Source organism: Centrocercus urophasianus, unplaced genomic scaffold (genome assembly GCF_019232065.1).
Source record: "Centrocercus urophasianus isolate 14NV4802_14NV808 unplaced genomic scaffold, USGS_Curo_1.0 seq_27, whole genome shotgun sequence".
NCBI lineage: Eukaryota > Metazoa > Chordata > Aves > Galliformes > Phasianidae > Centrocercus > Centrocercus urophasianus.
The window spans coordinates 367,881-391,472 of NW_024884833.1; the positions used below are offsets into that span (position 1 = coordinate 367,881).

At 38.9% G+C, this 23,592-nt stretch overlaps 1 protein-coding gene across 1 annotated transcript; it reads right to left on the reverse strand.

Annotated features, from left to right (window-relative positions):
* Positions 1-70: 70 nt before the first annotated feature.
* On the reverse strand, positions 71-17,962 carry ERMP1 (endoplasmic reticulum metallopeptidase 1). The gene is made up of 15 exons (XM_042826852.1): positions 17,676-17,962; positions 16,618-16,919; positions 12,641-12,768; positions 12,194-12,299; positions 11,206-11,352; positions 10,435-10,527; positions 9,383-9,595; positions 8,246-8,466; positions 6,920-7,094; positions 6,207-6,397; positions 5,475-5,627; positions 4,878-5,080; positions 4,061-4,176; positions 3,454-3,617; positions 71-2,445 (listed from the first exon to the last, which is right to left on the reverse strand). Exons 1-15 carry the CDS (start codon positions 17,960-17,962, stop codon positions 2,281-2,283), a joined length of 2,664 nt encoding a protein of 887 aa, XP_042682786.1. The 3' UTR covers positions 71-2,280.
* Between the last annotated feature and the right edge of the window lie 5,630 nt (positions 17,963-23,592).

A 23,592-nucleotide genomic window follows, 5' to 3' on the forward strand; every position in this document is an offset into this window, starting at 1 on the left:
TAAATACAGCACTGGCACAACAAATGAAGACAATTCAAGCACGCCTCTAACAAACATACTGAACACACAGTTTTAATGATTGAGTTTCACTTTTATTTATAAAGCCAGAAATCTACAACAAATTAGGCATTCCTTATAATTATATAATTTAATAAAGGTTAAATCCTGAGTTAGCAAAAGTTATTGCTTCATGGAAGTTCCAGAAATTACTAACAGGCATTTTTACATTATTGGCTCTTGGTATGAATTCTTCACATAGTACTTTTTAAAAAGCTATAAATCAGAGGCAAAACATAAAAACCAAATCTGAGAGGACGGTGAATATCAGTGCAGCTTTTGTTAACTTGCTGTGCACCAACTAGAGTGCAATACACAGCAAATGCTGAGATTCAAGACAATCAGAACTAAGGTTTTCTTTCCCCAGTCACTAATAGCACAAGTTTGTTTTTAAAATAATGAATGCATCACACACTGACTGTTCTTTTGAATCAGATACAATCTGATACAAGTGAGTGATGATTGATTCATGTTCTGTAGAGTATTTAAGATAATGATGTCCAGTTAAGTATAACTACAGTAATTAAACTTCTGTCGCAGTCCAAGAGTCAGTCAACAATGCTTGCAAATAGACCTTGCAAGAAATAAAACTGTTTCCTGACACTTACCTACACAGCTACAGATCAATCTGAAGCAAAAATACCCGAACTGGGAACTGCTTTCTATCACAGCTCACACAAATTAAACTGTTTTCTTCCACATGCCCTGTAAAACTTCTAGCATGTACTAGCTTGTTTTTACTTGAAATTATGATGCATGCACAAAATCTGCTTTACATGCTATTTGGCAATATTCATGGGACAAAGAGAAGGTGAATCTGTGTTAATCATGGCATGGTGTTGATGTCACAGAAAGTTTTATATTGAGTTTGGCTGTAAAGAAGAAGAAACAAAACCTGAACAACAACAGGTCAATGGCTTCACAATTCAAAGCCTGTCCAAACTGAAAGTTATTCTAAAAATCACAGTCATTTACAAGCCCCATCCCGTAGGAATAAAAACAAGAACAGCGACTCAGAAATGTCAGGAGACATTCTTTTAAGGATGCTTCTTGGTATTTTTCCTTACTGAAAGCAACCCATATTTGAAGAAACAAATGTATTAGCAAAGTGCAATACTGTCACACTACTACAAGTCTCTCCAAAGGAGATACCAAAATTTAGCCAATTCTAACAAATTAGAAGATAACTTGAAATTTAGAGTGGATTAATTACAAGACATCCACTCAAAGAAGTGGTGACTTGGCACTCTTACATACAAGAGAGTGAGTACATGCTTGTATGTTGATACTAAAAAGTCATAACAGGAATAGAAGCACAAGGTGACAGGTGAAACCTACCCACACAAATTCCTGCACTGAAAAGACAGGCAAAAGATAGAAGCTATGTTTTTAACAGAAAGACATTAAATGGAAATGATAACACGGATTGTCATGGTTTCACTCAAATAAATAACTACCACATTCCAGAATACCAGCTTTTCTGCACTGTGCAACCTACACAGGCACCCGCTTTCAGTAACTTTGTCCAGCAACAAAAGCACCATCTAGGACTTTGCTATCCCTTCCCCCACCATGTAAACAAGCATCTCTTAGTTGAATATTCTACTTTAATAGGACGGTACATGACAACAGCCTGCAGAACAGTTCGGTTCAGTTGGAAGGGATCTACGAAGATCACAGAGTCCAACTGCCTGCCCATGACAGGGCTGATCAGAGGTTAAAGTCTATGAGGGCACTGTCCAATTGCCTTCTAAGCACTGACAGACATGGGGCATCAACCATCTCACTAGGAAGCTTGTTCTAGTGTTTGACTGCCTTTGCAGTACAGAAATGTTTCCTGATGTCCAGTCTGAATTTCCATTAAATGTAGGCGGAATATGCATGAAGTACAGTCACATTTTATGCTATTTCAAAATAATTTGACAAGGCCCTTTCATTACAATTACTACTGTATCATGCTAACTTCACTTCCTCAAATGCAGTTGTCATATTCAGAAACACACCAGTCAAACTGCCATTTCAGTGGAAGAACCAGCTGAACTGTATTTGCATCGACACGGAATATCACCTTATCCCCAGTGAACAGCCAAACTGCCAAAGAAACACTATTGGTATCCAACATATTTAAAACTCTTGCAGAAGTCTCCAGTATCTTGGTAGGATGTTTATTACAGTATCCAATGTTAGAGATGTTACCCTATTAGCACTGCACTACTAGTAACATTAAAAAACGAAAAGGTCATAAGTGCAGGACCATCCAGAAGAAAACGTCCAATTTGGAAATCTCTCCTGTAAGGCATGAAGTTGAGGTGATTTCTGATCTTCCCCAAAAAAATAGTGTGCTGCTATGGCAAGGGAGACTATTCCATCAGAATGGTTTTCTGGGGCCTGTAAGTGAGAAAGGACAATACAGTATTTATGACTGCTCACGGGTTTTAAACATAAAATTAATCCAGATGTACTTTTCCACAGATCTAACACCCATGTAACAAACTACAGCCCACAGGTTCTGTAAGTTAAAGCATTTCATATCTTCAACTGAACCAGTATCATCATGAGCTCAATTTTAATTGAAATTGCTCTGACATGTTAGAGCACATGCTCTAAACTCATTTGTAGGTATACATTTTGCCAATAAATCAAGACAGAACTCCAACACGGTATTTATTCTGATCTTTCCACTTTGAACCTTTAGCATGACAAGTATTTTATGCCTAGCTTTGCTTTCTCGGTCTTGCAAAGCTTGTTACACTGTAGATTCCTGTCTGCCTTTATCACGTATCCTCATAAGGATTATTTGGTTGTTTATATAATAGAATCCAGGAAGGAATAATGAGCTTTCATGTGTTCTGGTAATATTTCCTTGATGTTAAACCTATAGTAAATCTCACTGTTAAAGTGGTAATGTGGTAAAGTAGTAAAGTGGTAACTTACAAGTCTAGAAAAAGCTATTCATTGGCAATTTAACAGTGGGCATGAGGGATCATAATCCTACTGGAATAGGAATTCTGGAAGCTGTTGCATTGGTACTTAACAGAAGCCTTATTTCCAACCAAAAAATAAAGTATGGAACACAAAATTTTTATGAGTCTCTTCAGGCAGATAAGTTTACAAAAAAAAACTTTCCCAAGTAAGCAAAGTATGTGAAAAGGGAACTATTTACAACAGGAAAAAAAGCTGTGAAATAATGAAGACAGAACTTTAAAAACTATGAGGTTAAGATGAGAAAAATGCAAGCTTAAGACCTAATATGTGAAAACAAGGAAGAGATTCTCCCTTTGACTGTTCAGCAAGCTGGAGGACAAAGCATCAAAATCAGTGTGAACTGATTTACAAAGTAGGGAACCAACTTAAAAACCCATGAAATCACCAGGTTTCCAACAGCAGCATACTTACTGTCAGCTCTATCCAGAAGTGCCACGGTGTAGCCTGCAGCCCATGGGAGTAAAACACAAAGTAGTCTCCTCCTACACTAGCAACAGGCGTTCCATCTCCAAGAGACCAGGTGGACAAAGCTGACCCTTCGTGTGGCCGGATATACAGAGACATGTGACTTGGACCTGCAGGCAAGTAAAAACAGCTGAAAGGAGAAAGAACATCAGCCCCTCTTTCTTTCATTCCAACAACGTATTTTCCTAAACAGTAACTAGTAAAATTTGCATTACTATATATATACCTTGAAATCAAGACAGAGCTAAACTGCGTTCTCTGTAGAAGAGTATTCAAGTATTTCTAAGCAGTAGGATAAATTAGATGTAAATGGACTTTAAGAAGAGACTTGCTAGAAGAAGATCAAGGCTTACTCAAAATAGACAAGGTATCAATCAAATAACAACTGAAAGGTGACAACCACAGTGTTCTGAAACTGGTGAGCTTTGTGTGACTGGCACAAATAAACTCATTTTAGGAGTGGCACTGTACACTGCAGTATTGGAATTAAATCTGATCTATTATGAGCATAAAAATAAAAACAAATCACACATTAGGAGCTTCAGTCACTCACCAGATAATTCAAAGCTTAACCTCACCGAGTTCCAGGGCGTTAGCTCTTTGGTGAGAACTTCAAAGTGAATGGGGCTTGCTGGAAAAATTTCTGAAGCAGGAAGATACCAGTTTTTCCTGAACGAACAAATAAGATTTTAATTTTATCTCAGTGCAGCAGTTAGAGGTACTAAAACATGAAAAGAGTAAGTTTTTGTACAACTTAGCTGACTGCTCTGTCAACACATAAAATATTCAGAAGCTATTAAAGCTAGAAGAAGATGGTTTAAAATTAACAGCTTACAGAGAAACACTTAAAAGACACAATAACAGAACAGCAGTCAAGATCACTGTTCTTATTTGTTATCTGGACCTGTCTGAATTTACAAACCAATAAAGTAAGTAAAAATACTGGGATCTCCAAAATTGTTTATTTTTGGTCACAAGACTTCTCAGGTGTAAAAGAACAGTTACAGCAGCTACTATTCATCTGGTGAAACTATCTACTTTAACCTTCTTCACCTGAGTAGAGGAGAGGAAAGAAAGGAAGAAGCACACATACTGCTGCTTTGAAGTGCCCTTCAGAAGGCCCCTCACTTTCCTCTCCACTGGTGCTGACATCAATTTTCCCACACATCAACTTCCAAATCTCCTCCAGCAGACCCAGTGATCTCTAGCACAGTTTGTGGCAGCAGGCAGTGTATCCAGACAGAAGTTAAAGCACCTTTCACGCGGAAGGATAATTTACTTTTTGGCCAAGTTTACCCTTATCTTTCTTCCCTTCCAAAAGGGACACTGCACAAACCAAGTGGCTCAAATTAAGCTGTGTTCACACCAACCGGAACATGAAATGCACAGGCAGAATCCAAGGAAGGCCACAAAATGGAGCCCACTCCTCACACGGAGTTCTAATGGTGTCATTGATTTCAGGTACATGAGGAGTTATGTGAGATATTCCATTATAATCAAATCCATTAATCCATATACCAGAGTCACTTTTAAACAGGTTTCCATCTAGATCATGAAATCTTCTGTTCATATGCTGGAAGATTTTAAAAAGCAAAAACAAACAAACAAAAAACAGTTAGATGCTGGCAGTTTGTGAAACTTGCAAGACTTACAAGTAATTCCCAAATATCCTCTACATCAACCCTTAATGTCTACTGTATTTTCAGTATGCAACATATACTTAAATATTTCTGAATACAATTACATAGATCACAAAACAACCTCTTCTCCTGACAAAAACGAACCAAACACAGGAGCTGAACATAAGAAACAGTACCAGCTCTTTCAAATCCAAGAATAATTGTTACACCTTAAATCAAGCAAGCACCAGAAAAGCTACTTCATAAAGGTTTAAGCATTTAAAAATAACAACAAAAACTCTCCTGCACGTAGCATAAAGGCAGTATTATATGCAAGACTCTTCTTACCTGAAGAAAGACTCGCTTAGGCTTTGGATTAGCTGCATCAGAACTGTAAGGAAAGAAGATTCCACTACAAACGAGAATCAGAGTGACTAGAAACACAGCAGTTAAAGTTATTAGCGTCGTTTTTGTACTTTTGACAAGGTAAATGAAGTTAATCTAGAGAACAAAAAGACAGCTCAGTTATAAAACTACAAGGCTAAGAAATAAAATACACTGCATAACTCTAAAATCCAATTATGGAACTGCAAGTACATTAGAAAGAATACTATTTAACACAGTAAACTTTCTTGCAATCTCAATATTTGAAAACAAAAAAAGTACATTCTAGAGGTTTAAAAAAAAACTTCTCATTTTTGTAAGACATATGTCAAGAAAAACCTAGACTTTATGCAGCAACGGTGCCACAAAAAAGTCTAAAATGTTTTTGAAGTGTTGCATAGATTTCGTTTAGTACATACTGTACTTCATCTAACATGAATGTCTGCTCAAACTCCAGTATTAAATTACTCATTTTATTATATCAATATAGAGCAAAAGAATTTTGAAATCCTTTTCAATTTCTCAATTTTCTCTTTCTGAAAAACAGGATCTTCCCCATTTCCTAGAATTTTCTTGTATTACCATTTGAGATATTGAATAATATCACTAACTTCAAACAGTAGCTCAGAAAAAAACACTGATTTTCAAGTCTAGAGAAAGCTTAAAAAGTTTTAAACCCTCTAAAATTCTACTTACAAAATAGGATGACAGAATCATAGTGCTGGCCACAATAAATCCTGCCAACACTACGTCTGGTGGAATTTCTGAACCACTTCGTCCCATAATAGGAGTAAACATTTCAAATACAGTCCAGTTGAGATACATCATATATAGATAGGGAACAAACATTCCTAGCATGTACATCACAACAAATTTCATTGTGGCACCTGCAGGACACAAAATGCAGAACATTACTAATATATCCATCCACTGCTGCAAGGCCAATGTGCAAGTCCACGTACAATATGAAGACCTTGGCAGAGACTTCATTTTACCCAGCCAATGTCAATATGACTCTTCTAGGAATACTGCAAAACAACTCTCATGTTACCAAAAAATGTATACCAGACGTTTTGTTCCAAAGACTTTCTAAATGTTCCATTTTTATAACAATGTTTACCATAAAAAATATTTGATCAGTTAGTAATCCCAAATAATACTGTTCTTTTTAGCTTGAAATATAGTATGCTTCTCAATATGCTTTTCTAAAAAGATTCTCCACAGTTTCAGACTGCCTTTGGTTGAAGAACACATTCTTGTGACAAAAACATCGTATGTACTTCAAAAATTCTCTGCTCCTGAATTGAGTTACTTTGCTTAAACAATACAGACTGGAAGAAAACACCTTAATACATACTAGCAGAGGGCAGAGGTTTTTGAATGTAGCCTTCCCCACCAAAAACTCATACCTTTTTGTCTGAATTCTTCATGGATCATCAGCTTTGTGATTAAAGGAAATGCTACCCACAACGTACAAATGAATGCTGAACAAAGACCAATTTGAGTAATCACTGCCAATAATACAGACCAAATCATCAATGAGGCATCAAAAAACACATCTCCCAAGTACTGGTCATTCATGTTCTGCAACAAAAAGGGAATCAATCACCACTGAGCAAAAAAACATTTCATGTATCAAATGTCGTAAGAATTCATAAACAAACTCTAATTTCTCATATGGAATTGTTTGTCTTGGACAACTCAAATTTAAAAGGCATCTGCTCTGACATTCACACTTACTCATGATGGATTTTGTTCTTTGTTTTGTTGTTTTTTTTTGCTAGTAGCAAGAAGGACCACCTTCCTGGATGGTTTTAAGGAGGTACCTAATTCCATTTCAGGATGTGAAAAAATGGGGGCAGTGAGGAAATACATTTGGTAACCCAAACGTTTCTTCTCGAAACAAAAACTTTATTGATCCACTTGTTCCTGGACTGTTAACAGCAAACACATTACTTCATCAACACTTAAGCATTGCCTGTCGTAGCCAAATGAGAGATCAGCTTCCAAAATTTTTATGCAGATCTTCTTAGGTATAAGATAAGTTACAGAGGTATACTATAACCTAAAGCATGCCAAGAAAACTGAGAGATGAATAATATCTAGTCAAGTGATCTGTTCTTCAGACAATCATCAGGTAAGAACTAGATCCAGCACCTGAAACCAAATAATTATCTCCTGTCTGTGAGAGCCACTAGAAAACAGAAACTTCCCTTCTGTTTTGTAACAGGACAGAATGGGAAAGAAAGACGAGGAATACCAAGTTCCATGACAAAGTTTATGTTATGATTTAGATGAATTAAAGAATAGAAATACTAAAAGATGCATTAAAAGTACCAACATATGGTTACATTGAGGGAAGTCTTATAAGTATGTTCATAAGAAAGAGTTTGGAAAGACTCAAAAGACCATTTGAGTATAGATGCAGATTTTCTGAGCTTCAAGAACATTTAAAGATACGATAAGATCAAGATACTCAATTCTCCAGCTGTTGCTTTGATCTCTTATCAACAAGTGATGGGAGAACAAGAGCGTGCCACAGGGAAGAAACAATACATTGTCTACTAAAAGGCTTTTGATTTTTTTCCCCTGAATCAACTGCTACCAATCATTAGTGAGGACGAAGCCCTAAATCAAGGGGCTGCTAACTCTCATTTAACACAACAACCCAATGCTCAAATGAGATTAAACACTACACTCACGCTCTTTAACAATGGCAGCGAAGTCAGTCTTACCTTGTAGTAGAACTTCTTGGCTAGTGAGTGAACGAGAATGAGCTTAACTACAGCTGCAGTGCCATACAGAAACACAGAAACATAGAAATGGGTATACCAGGAAAGAGACCGTCCAACGAGAGAGATGAACACCGCCACAATAAGGACAGTTACAAGCGTGGAGATCCAACTTAACAGTATTAATCCAAACGCAGTAAAGAATTTCTTCAGGTTATTAATTGCTACAAAGAAGAAAAAACGTTTCACCCAACAGTCATAAATTCTACTGCAGACTATCATCAACATTAAAATCACAGTATAATTGTGGTAATGACCAAATAAGGAGTTCACTCTGAAGAGTTCTTAACTGTACGGTCTAAATCACTTAGCCTATTTATTTTCTTGCAAATCATTCTGCAGCACTTCTCACTGGAGGATTAGTCCCCAGAGGAAAGTCTACCTCCTTGGTCACCACACTACTGACGACAGCGGCTTTTCTAGGGAACTGGTGAAGCCAACCACCTGAAAAATCTCAGAAAACATCAGAGTTGCTTTACTTATAATTTTTTTCTTACTCCGGAAAAAAAAAGTTTTCTTGATACTATGTGGGGTTTTTTTTGTTTTGTGTTGTTTTTTTAATAGATACAGTTCCATGCCTCAAATGAAAGTGTCTGATTAGAGAGTTTGACTTTATGCTCTTCATTACGGGTGATAGCAATCTTTTCCCCTGTTTTCTGTTTTGCAATCTCCTCCTTCCTATGGCCAGCTCTTCAAGAAACATGTTTCTGAAGCTCCACCCACATTATAAACAGAGTTCATACAAATAGTAGGCAGTCGGGTTTTTTTTTTTTTCTTTTTTTAAGATTTTTGAAATGTTTAAACTAAATCTTCGTGAAAGGATAAAAGCTATAATAGCAGTTCATGAATGGTAGACATCTGGGCAATCACAGCCCATCATAAATATTCGTAGTTGAGTAACTTAAACACAAAGCAATTCCTGCACACCTGAAATTTTCTTCTTAAGTTTATCAAATCAGAGAAGCGTTTCAGAATGGTTATGATTCAAAGGGATATAAGGAAACAGTTTTTCTTTATCTCCTGAGTACTTCTTACTCTTCGTAACATTATAGCAGATTAAGAAAAAAAAAATAGATTTACCTCTGTTTTTGGGCTGTAATACTTTTTTGCCTAAGTAAAGAAAAGCAATTGCTGCTATTACGTAGTTCATGATGGTGCCAACACGAGCAGGATAAGCCAGGACAAATAAACCAAGTACATCAAAGAACACAACATTTCCATGTCTATACTCAAAAGATTTTGCCAGCATATCTGATGTAGCTAGGTATTTTAGCATCGCTAGAATATTGTCACCTATTAAAAAGAGCAAATACACAACAAAACTGTATCAGAATTAATGAATTAATACACTGCATTATTTTGTGCATTTAAAACTGCATTGAAATATCCATAACAAAAGAAGCTAATACACAGCTGATTATTTTGAATTCCTACTTGAAGGTATAGACTATGTATTTTCATCAGATAATCTATAGTTATTCTTTAAATAAGCTTCAAAAGCTTTCTACACTTCAGTACTTTTTCAGTCAATGAACTAATCTATCTTTCAGCCTAAAAGCCTTTCAAGTCTCATATTAAAGCAGTATATCCCAAGCGTCAACAGAGGAGTTAAACTTTCTGTTAAACTTCTTCCTCTTTCTCTGCCTCTAGCACCCAGCTCCATGTTTCACCAGCTATGAATTACCTGCTTTCCCTTCCCTCAGGGACTATTAGGTAGAGACATAGAGGCTCTTTTCCTTCATAGCCTACGTGTGCCAACCACTTTTTCATCTCACATAATACCTAAGTTCAATGTTAATCAATAACAGGCCTTACTGAGAAAAAAAAGAAAGCCAAATGTTGAACAATCAACTATAAATTAATGGAACCATTCAAATGGCTGGCTTGTAACTTCAATTAGATGCCAAAATTTCAAACCAACATTAGTTATGGTGATAGTTTATTTTCCCAAGTTGCTCCAACACGTTCCCTCTGTATTTTAAAGGCATATTTTCAGTTAACTCTTTTCTCATCAACAAGCAGTTTTTCACATAGTGCATTTCTTGGGTTAGTAGTCTTACATCAAAATGAAGAACCAGCTATGTAGTCACACTTGAGGATTTCATAGCTGTTATTTAATTCTTGAAACTAACCTGCTCTCTGAATGGAGTCTGTTAAAATTCTGTCTGATGTGTCATATTTTGTATGATAAATGTAGCCATTTTCAATAAATGCCAGGTCTATTCCTACAGAGAGAAAAAAACATGATAAGTTGTGTAAATCTAAAAATATATCAAAATAAATATGAAAGCCTCAAATAACTTTCACAGAAAACACTGCTCTACTTTGCAGCCTGGTTACTTTCTGCCAAAACGAACAAGTTTGCTTTATATAAGGAAGACTAAGATTCCACCTGTATTTAAAAAGGACAAGTTGATGTATTTTAAGATACTTGTTGTTACTAACATATTGATTACACGACACCTGCAGACAAATCTCTACAGATGTCTAATGGAGAAAAACATGAAAATTGTTAATCATATCAGCATCAGAAAAAAAAAGTATACTTACTGCTTTCCAAATATTTAGTAAAAATACATCAATAGAAACAGATCCATTCTGACAGCAATACTGTCAGTGTCAGTGGAACCACAGGAACGCTTTTTCGAAATGTCAAGTGTATCCTTTTTATTACTGATTAAAAAAAAAAAAAACTTTGCAAAAGGCCTGTCTGAAAACGCTTCCAATGTCCAAATAATTTGCAATGTAAGCAAACAAAAAATTATCGAAGAGAATCTTTCTACAGGATGAATGAAACACTCAGCACATCCCCCTTCATTCTGAGCAACAGAACAGCCTGCTTGTTGTAAGCTTAGACAAAGGAATGGTTGCATAGTGTCCACTGATGTTTTCTGATAACATACCTGGAACATTTCCAAAGTCCCTATAGATCCGGAAGTCTGTATCGGCTGGGATAATACCACTCTGAAATATTTCCTGTGCCACCACAGATGCAAAGGGATGTTTGGCTGCAAATACATACGCCTGTACCAACCAAGGATTTTCAGGCCCTAACAGAAGATGAACAGAAAGCTCACAACTACTTTCTGAATCTCAGTTAAGACAGGTACCTATATTGTAACAAACAACAACACACAAAGAAACTGTGTCGCCCCACAAAGTATACTAAGTTCATTTATTTAAGCTGAATGTCTCATACAATTTAGAGAATTAGTCACAGGTGGAAAAATACATAAATGTCTTGATGTTCAGTGGCAAGATAGATACGCCATTCTCCTAAAGAAGACACAGGACTAATGCATAAACCACAGCCTTTACTAGAATCTCCAATTTATTATCACATATCAAAATTATTTGCTGAAAAGTCTCTCTGCTAAAGCATTCAATGCAAGTAAACAATGAGGCAGCCACAGTAGCAGGAAGTATGATTTAGATGAAGAACAAAAATACTAGAAGTACGCAGTTCAATTACAATGGAGCTGAAGCTTAACAGAGAAGTTTTGCTGCTTTCTGAGCAGCAGCTTGAGTTCTAATGCCTAAATCTCTCTGCAAAGATTTTGAAAGGGTGGACTGGAGATTAAATAAAGCACATGATTTATGAGTATACATACAAGTAAGACACTGATCTGTTTGTCTCCTTACTACCTTGATGTATAAGAGAAACACAACTATAGCACTGCTCTACACAGGTTTCCAATCTATGAGGGAACTTCTGCCACACTGCTTCAGCCTGTGTGTTCTTGAAGATGCAGAGCAATTCACTTACGACAAAGGGTTGAGAAAGAGGCACGGTAGTTCTCCCGTCTTCTAGTTACGAGACACTTTCAATACTCTTTCAAGTCTACACTGCTTATTACCAGAACTACCCCCGGACACAATACGTGCTCCTACCTGTTTGAAAAACAAGTTCTTTCCCTCCTACACCTGCTGCCTCCAGGTTAATAAAAGCTCTAATTGACTTGGCCCACTCATGTTGTGTAATGAAGCCGTGACTAGCCTTGGTGAGAAACAAAGAAAATACAGGTCATACCATACTCTTCCATACCAGCCTAAGAGTTATTTTCCATCACGTATGATCACAGATCAAACTCTGACAAGGCATTCAGATCATTCGTAACACAAACAGAACAGAAGATCAAAGTCTTCCAATTAAGTTAATATGAACAATAGCCTTAATTTAAGTATATTTTTCGACAGCAAATACGTTTTCCTCAGAATGTTAAGACTAGCATTTAATATTTCAACAGATGAAACAAAAGTGACAGCTGCAGTCACTCTTATACCAGGCTTTTAATTCACAACTTTGATGTACATTTTATCATCCTGGCACACTCTTACCTGCAAAATATTTTCTTCTGCTCCATTAAATAGGAATATGACAGCATGCTGAAGGGGCTCTGATGATTTTGAGAGAGTATAAAGTATTTCAAGCATCACTGAGCAGCTAACAGCATCATCACTGGCACCTTAAAATAATAAAAGCAGACCAGCATGACTTATAAGAAATGCACAAAATTGCAACAAAGAGCTGAGACAAAAAAAGTTTTACATCCTCTCAATCATTTAATCTAGCCATGGTTATGCCAAGCTTTAGTATATTTTCTGCTATAGATTGTACCCCAAATCCATTAGTTATAAGCAATAGCAGAAAGAAAACTAATGTTCAAAAGTCAAACAAGTGATGTACAGAATACCAGATCCAATAATATTCTTCAAGAGAACTAGACAAACTAGGTGCTAAACAAGCGAAGTGCTCACAGCCTACTACAATTAACAAAACTAAACTTTCCCATACAAGAGACCATAAGGAATTCCACCCTCTTACAAGTAAGTAACTGAACACATTCTGAAAGTAACATTAAGGACAATATGGCAAAATAAACAAATACCAGAACTCCTTTAAAGCACCCTAAAATAGTATATGTTGCAATGTACTGGTTTTGTGGCAGAATGCTTTCTAACACCCTTCCAGTTTCATTAGAGGAGAAATCCTTTTTCATTTTGGCCTCAATGATCTGTTTACAATTCTGATCCAATACTATTCCAGACTTACATCCACTTCTTCAAACTTCCTCCCACGCCCTATCAATTCTTCATCTTGATTAAGTAACCATATTCTAGGTGTCCCTTGCCCCACTTCTCTCACTTTGGTACAGCTGTAGCACCTTTCTATCCACTCTAATCAACAGAACTTTGGAACTGAAGGGAGAAATGTCGTATCACTCCAATGATGCCTACTTGCACTGAGATGATGACAGCAGTTTGTAAAGCATTACTTGCCACAAGCCGCATCAGAATGATACTAAGGCAGAGTCATTAGCTGCTGAAACTTCTTAGTTCATATATAAAATGTAGCTTTTCCAAAGCTTGCAACTTGGCAGAATTTAGACACATCTCCCCCTTCCACAAAAAGGGTGCATCTCACTGAAAACTTTAGTCTATTGTATGCAGGCACTTTAAAATAAACTAATAAATATAAATGCATATACAAGGAGAACCTTTCCCATACATTGTTCTTTAATCTAATTCTCAACAATACTTCATTTTGCAAAATGCTTTCCAACAAATATGTGATTTAAAACTCTGATTATACTGCTGCCTGAATTTACCAGTAGTCTACTCTTAGTCATGCTGAGTTTGCTGAGTTCTTTTTGTGTGATACTGTGCTGAGAACTGGACAAGGAAGCAACAAATCTTGCTGAAAACTAAAGACTTATGGTCTCTATGTGAATCAAGGAAAAACAAAGGTTCAAAACACATGCACAAGCTCAGAGGAAAAATATTCCCAAACACTTTGTATACAACAAAACACTAAGCAAGTTAAAGCAGATCTTAAGACAAACATCAGTTACACAAAGAAACCCTGCTGTCAGCTACACCTATAGAAATAATTTCGAGAATATTTCCACCTTCAAGTTTATTAGAAAATAACCAATAGGATGTGTAAACTGAAAATTAGTACCACTAAAACAATAGAAATAGGTTAAGAGTTTAAAGCTTATGCATTTCCTTCATTAGCCTTTTTTGTACACTCTTCTCTAGCTAAAAAGGTGCTAAAGCTTTCTAACACTGAAGCTTGAATGGTTTGTTGAGTTTTTCTTTACTCCAACAGAGCACTGTGCTACACCATTAGCAACAGTGAAAAGCACTTCAAGAAAAGAGTACACAGCAGTATAAGTGGCAACTTAAAGAAAACTTTAAATATTTCAATATCAGAACTGCTTTACAATGTTTGAGTAATACCAACATCTAAAGGAAACAAATTAAAAACTTCATACCAAGCCGACACCTATTCCAACAGCATGCAAATAGATGCATTGATCATTAATTGTGCCAGGAAAACTCTATGAGCATTAACAGCACATCACATACTATTATTTTAATTTGCAAATATACCATTCATTGAAACATGAAGTCATGCTGATTCTGCTTAAACAAAACATTTTTCTCAAATCAGCTTAGTTATAGAAAGACAGAAGAATAGAAAACAAAAGGCTCTTGCTTAGGTTACGTGCAAATTTCACAGCAGGAAAATGAAAGAGCAGTTCCTCACTGCTGTGATAAAAGGATGCACTGTGATTAATGGCAAGCATATAGGTTAATTTCTAGTTCCATTATAAACTTCTTCATGATTCTCACTAATAATTCATGAAGCCTCATTTGGAGAACTGAGGTCAGGCCTTGGGCCCCCAGCACAAGGATGTGGAGCTGCCAGAGTGGGCCCAAAGAAGGGCCACAAAGACTATCAGAGGGTTGGAACACATCTCCTACGAGAACAGGCTGAGGAGCTGCACATGCTCTTCTGGAGCCCCCTCTTCTCCACACTGACCTCACTGTGATTTTCCAGTACGTAAAGAGAGCTTATAAAAAGAAGGAAGAGCTTTTCACACAGGCAGCCTGATCTGGGGGGTGGCAATACTGCCCATAAAACAGATAGTGGGACCAAATATTCCTTACGGTCCCTTCTGACCTAAGCCATTCTATGATACTCCCACCTCTGTGCAAGATTGGTGAAATACTTCTGATTCAGTCTACTGACTGAATAACTGTAAAGAAAGTAACTGATGGATACATAACCCTGTGCAACAACCCACAGAAACAGGCACACCACTTACACATCTAAAAACAGTCATCATTACATTATACTTGTGAAGCATTCTTTAGGTCAAGGACTAGTCGGACTATAAATGCAGTAATAATAACCTCTGCAGTTCCTAAATCAGATATTGTACAATAATCACAGTTATTAAATATAATTGGAAATCCATCTTGCCTAAATATGACCAGAGGTTAAAGTGAAGTCCTGTATTCTCTTTGTTGACAGAAGCACAAAGAGTATAGCAAATGTCTTGTTTCTCTAGCTAAGACTCAACTGTTTCCTCAGTAATGAGGATTATTTGTGTGTGCTAAAGAGCAGAAAGTTTACTCCCCAAAATAAAATGTAGTGCAGGCTGTAAATGAAAAATTCTAAGTAAAACTACTGTTAGTGACTGAAATGTGTAGTACTGTCCAGCTGTAATAAGTGGCATACACCTGTGGCTATGTGTTACAACAAATGTATTTGAATGAGTTCTAGTTCCATACCTTCCTGGCAATGACATACCACAAACTGGCAAAGGTGATTACAAACATGTTGCAATAATTGTTTAAGACGATTAGATTTATAAAAACACTGAAGGTCAAGAACTAGGAAACACACAGAGGTGAAAGTAGCAGTGAGAGACATACATACCGCCAAAGCAACAGTACCTTAAATCTCTGATCACCATAGTCTTTTGAGTGAGAAACTTTAACAGTGGGGGGAAGGAAAAAAAAAAAAAAAAAAAAAAAAAGGTATAGCATAAGGACACAGTACTAAAAATTTGAGATAAAACATACCAGATGGCATGGGAAGAAAAACTGCTTAGTGGGAGTTGGGAACAGACTCCAGCACAAAGCATTTTCCATTACAGGAAAACCAAGTTAAAATCAGTACAGAAGTATGGAAAGAGCTGAATTACAGGTAAAAGCAGCACAAGTGACATGCCTGAGGAATGAATTAAAAGAAAGGCAGACATAACAAAACTCAGAAATCCAAATCTGACATCCATAATTTGCTGCCTGCCAGAAAACAAGTTATATCCTAAAACACGATGACTAAAACAGGACTAACCTGTCACTCTATACATAGTGAATTTCACTGAAATCAAACAAGTTAGTTGACACATGCAGTGTTTTAGCACATGGCTATAAGGGTTTTAGCTAGGAGAAGACAGTGAGACAAGCTCTGTAGATTGTGAACTACAGAGAAATACAGGAGCAACAAGTGGGCCTACCTGGGGTATTCGGTACAGAGTCAAAGTGACAGTTGGATAAGACAGCATGCTCAGCTCCACCTCGAGGTTCCAGTTTCACTACAACATTGGTTATGTTTGCGTAGTAGCTAGTAAAGCCTCCTAAAAAGTCAATGCTGAAGGAGCCTGTGGGTCTCTGTATGTCTACAAATATCTTATGAGCATCTGTGCTTTCAGTTTCTATTGCCTTAATTTGTTGTAAGAGGTAGTTAACTGTAAGAACTTCATTTTCTGGACTTCCAACTGTTCTGGGCCCGATTGCTGTTATGTTGTCAAGGTATCCCCTGAAAGACAAATTGTACAGTCAACATCGACACATTCAGTATTTGTATACACCTTAATTTCAGATAAGTTTTAGCATTTTTAAGATTAGCTTTAACATTTTTGTACATCTTTTAAATTCAAAGTTCGCAGTAAGAGAATAACACTGGTAACTTTACTCAAGACATCCAAGATGGTAACAGTAAAGATCATAACAGAACCAGAGAATCACAGGATGGCTTAGGTTGGAAGGGAACTGAAAGCTCATCCAGTTCCAATGCCCTGCTGTGGACAGGGCCGTCCCCCACCAATTCAGGCTGCTCAGGGCCCATCCTTTAGGAATGGGGCACCACAGCTTCTCTGGGCAGCTGTGCCAAGGCATCAGTGCCCGCTCAGTAAAGAATTTCTTCCTAACATCTAACTTAAATGCCCCCTCACTATCTACCTGCGTGAAAAGCTGCATCCTCCTGCTTGTTAGCACCCTTTAAGTACTGGAAGGCCACAACGAGGTCTCTGGAATCCTTCTTTCTCCAAGCTGCACCAGCCCAGCTCCCTCACAGGAGAAGAGCTGCAGCCCTCCGATCACCTCTGTGGCCTCCCACCTACGAGGCCATGTAGCACCGCTCTCTCTCCAGGACTCCTCGCCCCGCCAACCACGACACTCAACCGACACACAGCTCTCCACAACGCCAACCCCAAAACCAACACGGCGTGCCACTGCAAGCGGGAGCCACAGGAGCGCGGGCAGTGCCTCCCGGCCCCCCCCCACCCCGGTCTACCTGGCGCGCTGCGCGCTGAACTCGCGCTCCCCGCGTCCGGCGGGCGGACTGAGCAGCTGCCGGTGCGAGACCTGCACCAGCACCCGCAGCACCAACAGGTAGAGCAACACCAGCGGCGCCCCCCGCGCCTCGCCCAGCAGCCGTCGCCGCGGCCCGCCCCGCTTCTTCCTCTGCAGGTCGGCCTCTCCGTCCTCTCGCCGAGAGGGCGGGGAGCGGCGGTCGCCATCCCGCTCGCCGCCGCCGGGCGCGCGTAGGCGCCTCACGGCCGCCGCCGCGCCACGCTCCATCGCCGGCGCCCTCGCTGCGCCGCGCTGACACGCGATACGGAAAGGGCCAAGAGTCAAAAGGCAGAAAAGAGAAAGGAAAAGCGCCCCGGAGTGGGCGGGGGCGAGGGGGCGGGAGGAGGCGCCCCGCCTTCCCCTGCCTTCGCTCACGTCAGAGAGGGCGGGGCGTCTCTTCTCGCCCAGGTCTGCTCACCCCGCCCTCCCTCAGGGCTGCTCGGCGTTGTCGCCGCCGAAACGCGGTACGTTGAGATGCGCGTTCGCTGTGCATTTTTGCTGGCAACGGACAAGAGCCTGCATGCCTTGCTCTGCACAAGTGGAGGTGACCCGCTGTCATCGCTGCTGAAACGCAGCACCCACCTCCCTGTTTTCCAGTAGCGCCCAGCAAGCATCAGTGAATGCCAATGGGTGCCTTTATTTTTCCATGTGGCGGAATTCGTTTCCACATCTTTGCTTCATACGCACTTGCATGTCAGACACCATGCTGTCAGACTGCCCCTCTGATGCATTGTGTTGCACAGCTAACAGAACATTGGTGGGAAGGTTCAGCCTCTGCTGCCATACTACCAACATCCACCTTTGACGTTGTGGGACAACGTAACACATAGGAGGATTACTTTCAGGCAGCCCTTGTAGGCTGAGAGGTTCCATTTCTCCTTCGTTTACTTTTAATTCCTGCTTCATTTCTTTCACTTACGTTGTTACCTCTGTCTTAATGACTCGGTGTTATCAGGACAAACAGACACCCAGGCTTGGTGCTTAACAGAAGATTTTACACTAGAAATAGCTCTACTCTAAAATGTTCCAATGCAAATGTTTTCTTAAGCATATAAGTGCATAATCAGTCTGATGTAATGCTTGTAATACAAATATTCAAGCCTCTCTTTGAAAATGTCATCTTAATAATCTGCATACTGGTAATAAGGCAAAGAAGTTGTGGTTTTAAAAATATGTGGCCAGGTATTCAGAATAGATTTGCATTTCACATTTGAAATTCTTAAGTAGGTCCTACATCTGTGTGGAGAAATCAAACAAGGAACTAGGTATGGATTTTTCTCATTTTCTATTTCCATTTCATGTGTAATACCATCAGTGCTAAAGCACTGGGGGCCACCACTCCTGAAACACTCAATTATGCACTTCTACGCAGGGACTGCACCTCTCCAGTAATACATGCTGCTGAAATTTGACTACAAGTCTCAAATTTGACTACATTAGAACAGGCTCTACATTATTGGTCTCAGAGGTGATGCACAATATGAGAAAACAAGAGCTACACATTATTCATTTACTTTGCTTCTATGCTTACTTGCTGATTAGAACTCAAGTAAGTAAAAGACATTCATCCTTTCTCTAGTGGTCATTTTCCCTTCATTCTTTGGACAACATTTGGATATTAAGAACCCTTGGTTAAGAGAGAGATCTGATTCTACCAACTTTGGTGAAAATGATGATGTACAGGTGAAAACGTCTTTTAATGTTCTGTCAATCCAAAATGCAGAAGTAATTTTCTTATTTAGGTCAGAAAGTCTTCTGATATGGAGTACTGACAGCCCTTGTTTGATCTGTTCTGAGCACAGCATTTGGTAGGGCACTGTGCCCTGTGAATTCAGCTGGAAGTATAGTGTGTACAGGTTTTGACATGAATGATACGTCAAACTTCTTAACAAATATAGTGTCCTCTATTGCTCTGTTAGTCTGGAATGACCAATTTAAGATAATTGGATCCAATTTCCAAGCAAACGATTCAGCATATATTCTGTTTGATTTTGTGTTTAGAAGACTGATACTTGACCTAGTTCTTAAATCTTATGTCAAAATGGGAAAATCCCCTGGTCACTGGGCAAGCTAAGAAACAGTTTTCTTTCTCCTTAAAAGAAGAAGAATTAAAAATCCAGCACCTCATCTCATCTAGAGGGACTCAAGCTTTGCTTTCTGATTTACTTGCAAAACCAAGCTGGACAGTAGGACACTTTCTTCTTGCTTAAGAAATGAACAAATGGCAGTGGGGGTTGAGCATTCCCACCAATATTCTGTCATTTGTTGCTGTGTGACAGATGGCAGCAAAGGGGCGGTCTGGCAAAATGGTGTCTGACATGGAAGTGCAAACAAAGCAAAGTTATGTCATTGAATTCCTCCATGTGGAAAAAATGGTGCCCACTGATATTCACTGACACTTGCTGAACATTTCTGAAGACAGAAGAGTGGATGTGAAGCATAGTTAGGCAGTGGGTGTTGCATTTTAGCAGTGGCAACAGTGACAGTGAGTCACCTCTGCTGGTGCAAATTTTTATGAGCACGACATTCAGGCTGTTATTAATCACTGGTGAAAATACTATTTGCATGGCAATAGTATTTTTGTAGCTGCAAATGTGCTCTATAAAATAGCATTATTGTGTACTTTGTATCTGTTGTAATTCCCATGGAAATAAATAGAAGTTCAGCATCCATCATTTCTTCAAGTTTTTTTGGTCATTACTTCCCAAGGTTTAATTTCCTTGCATTAACTGTAATCTGCCTCTGATTATACATGCTGTAATCTTTATAGTATTCTTCTTGCAAACTGTAAACATTCAACATTGCTCTGAATCAACAGCTGATCATATTCTGTATCTATCCTGGTCTTAGAAGCAGAAAGTACACTGTAAGAACTCATTACTAATATCTACCTTACCAATAGTACAGGGCAGTCCTGTATAACCTGTATTGAATCCTAAGTTGTAGAGTTATCTAGGTTGGAAAAGGCCTTCAAGATCACCCAATCCAACAGTCAACCCAATCTAACAAGTCTTATCACTAAACCACGTCCCTGAGCAGCACCACACCCACATGCATCTTAAATACGTCCAGGAGAGGCAACTCCACCACTCGCCTGGGCAGATAGTTCCTACACTTGGCCATCCTCTTCATGAAAAAATTCTTTCTGATGTCCACTATAAGCTCCCTGTAGTGCAACTTGAAACCATTTCTTTGCATATTATTGTCACCTGAGAAGAGAGATCAACACCTGCTCACTGCAGCTTCCTTTCAGGTAGCTGTAGGGAGTGATAAAGTCTCCCCTCAGCCTCCTCTTCTCCAGACTAAACAACCCCAGTTCTCTCAGCCGCTTCTCATGTGTCTTGTTTTCTAGTCCCTACACCAGCTTCACTGCTCTTCTCCGCACAGTACAGAGCAAATCCCTATGGTAAGGGGATGAAATATTAAGGTACTATTCTCACCAGTGTTGCATACAAGGAAAAAATAGCTTCCCTATTTCTGCTGGCCACACTGCTGCTGATGCAGGCCAGGATGCTGTTGGCCTTCTTGGCCACCTGGGCACACTACTGGTTCATGTTCAACTGTCAGCTGGCATCCCCAGCTCCTTTTCTGCCAGAAACATTCCAGTTCTTCCTTCCCAAAGCTACACGGCTGCACAGGGCTGTTGTGTCCCAAGTTGCAACCATTAACCCTTGTTGAATGTTAGGTGATTGGACTCAGGCCATCAATCTAAACTTCAACTCCATTCACAACAACTCTTTCAGCCTGGCCATCCAGGCAGTTCTTCACTTTGTGAACTGTACAGTTGTCCAAAGCACGAGAAGCTAGTTTCTCTAGCTGAATGCAGTCAGAAACAGTGTGAAATATTTTATAGAAATCCAGATAAATGACATCCAAAGCTTTTCCCTCAGCTATTAAGCAGGTCATCTTGTCATAGAAGGAGGTCATGTTAGTAAGGCAGATCTTGCACTTCATAAACGCATGCTAGCTGCTTCTAATCACTCAACTGTCCTCTACGTGCTGACAGGCCTTTAATTCCTGGACCATTCTTCCTACCCTTCTTGTAAATTGGAGCTGCATGAACCAGCCTCTAGGGACCTCTCCACTTATCTGGGACTGCTGGTAATTTATTCAGTTCAAGTATAACCAGGTGTTCTCTTTGAAAACTATTCTACACAGGCACACTTCATGTTACCAAGAAAGTTTACATTTCTTCTTGTCTTTGCTGCCTCACTATATTACACAACCCTACAGTACAGCATCAAGCCCATGGATGGCACTGAGTATGACAGTGTCGTTTAAGAAGACAGCACAGGGAATTTAACAAGCTGGTTTCCCTTGATGTCTGTACTTTCAACTGAATCCTTGTAAAATCTTACCCAAGCATCAACCAGAGGACATTTAGAGTCCATTTAGCTAAACAAGTTCAGCTCTTTCTCAAGATGCAACAGCAGCAAATGTCTCATCAGCCTTCCGCACATCCCCAAGAATTGGACATTACTATCTTCATCCTGTAATTAAAGCAGAATGGTAATATCATGATCACTCGTTCAGGAACTGGAAGTGGGGGGAAAAAGTCACAGCTTTTAGACTGATAGGGCACAGGTAGGTGGTAGTTTGCTTTGACACTGTGCTTAGCCATTAAGCTTAAACAGTGCTTTTCACTCTTGTTTAATGATACATATTTTCTGTACTCTGTCCCTTACTTGCTCATTGTGTAATGGGAGCTGTAATCATAGCCTATAATCAGAAAAAATCACTGTTGCTTGTCAGAAACCCAAACCACTTTTCTTCAGGTAGATATATCCTTTCATCTCAACCTTTATGTCACTCATCTCTCTGTGGATAGGATACACTTTCATTCAGTCTCACCATTCCTTTTGATATTAATGGGAGGCAAGGTCTTGCTGGAGAATGGTCAGTGAAGAAGAGGAAGGGGCAGAGAAGTAGAGGTAGCATATCTGCTGTGATCCCATGACAGAAGGCTTTTTTGTTTGACCTCAGCCTGGAAATGTTCAGTCAATTTTAAAGTAATGATAGTTGGTTAAGCTGAGTAACCTCCTCTAAGTATCTGCTTGAGCAAGAAGGTTGGTCTAGATGATTTGAAGGTCCCTTCCAACATCAACCTTTCTGTGATTCTGTGAAGCAAATATGATAATCTGAACCCAGCCCAAATGCAAACAATATTTTCTTCTATTATCTATTAAATATCTCACTTTCTTGTGCAATCTGACAGCTTCTGCCAAACCTTAATCACTCAATAAATGGATTGCTACCTTTCTGCTTCAGTATTTTAACTGCCAGCTGTCCTATCTACCCCAAAAAATAATAAATACATTAAAAAATAAACAAGCATGGAAATTACCACCTTCATCCATCAACTTTGTGACTTTATGCAACCGAATCACCTCCCTGGTGCCTTCTTCATTCACATCAAGATTAAACTCTTTCTTTTGTTTTCCTTCAAGGCTGCAAGCCACACCGCACTCATGTTTTTTACCCAATTTGGATTTGCATTCTGCTAGCTCTTTTGTCAGCCTGTTGATCTCTTCTGTGTATTCTTCTAATTCTTCTGCATGCTAGTATCTTTCCACAGACAATTCATCGCATACCAAAGGTAAAGTCATTTTGATTCAGTTGTTTTGATAAATATGCTCTTTAATTAAGAAATCATGTGGCATCACTACCTTTTATCTTGGCTTACTATCTGTTTGTACAATACTCTCTGTAGGGTTTTAGTAAAAAAAAAAAAAAGGACAATCAGAGCCAATAGTTCCATATGGAGAGATGAGAACGATCACTATCAATGACTGCTGAACATAGGAGTCACGTTTCCTTAGATCTCTGTTCTTTCACCTGAGTAAAGCTGACTTTTCTAG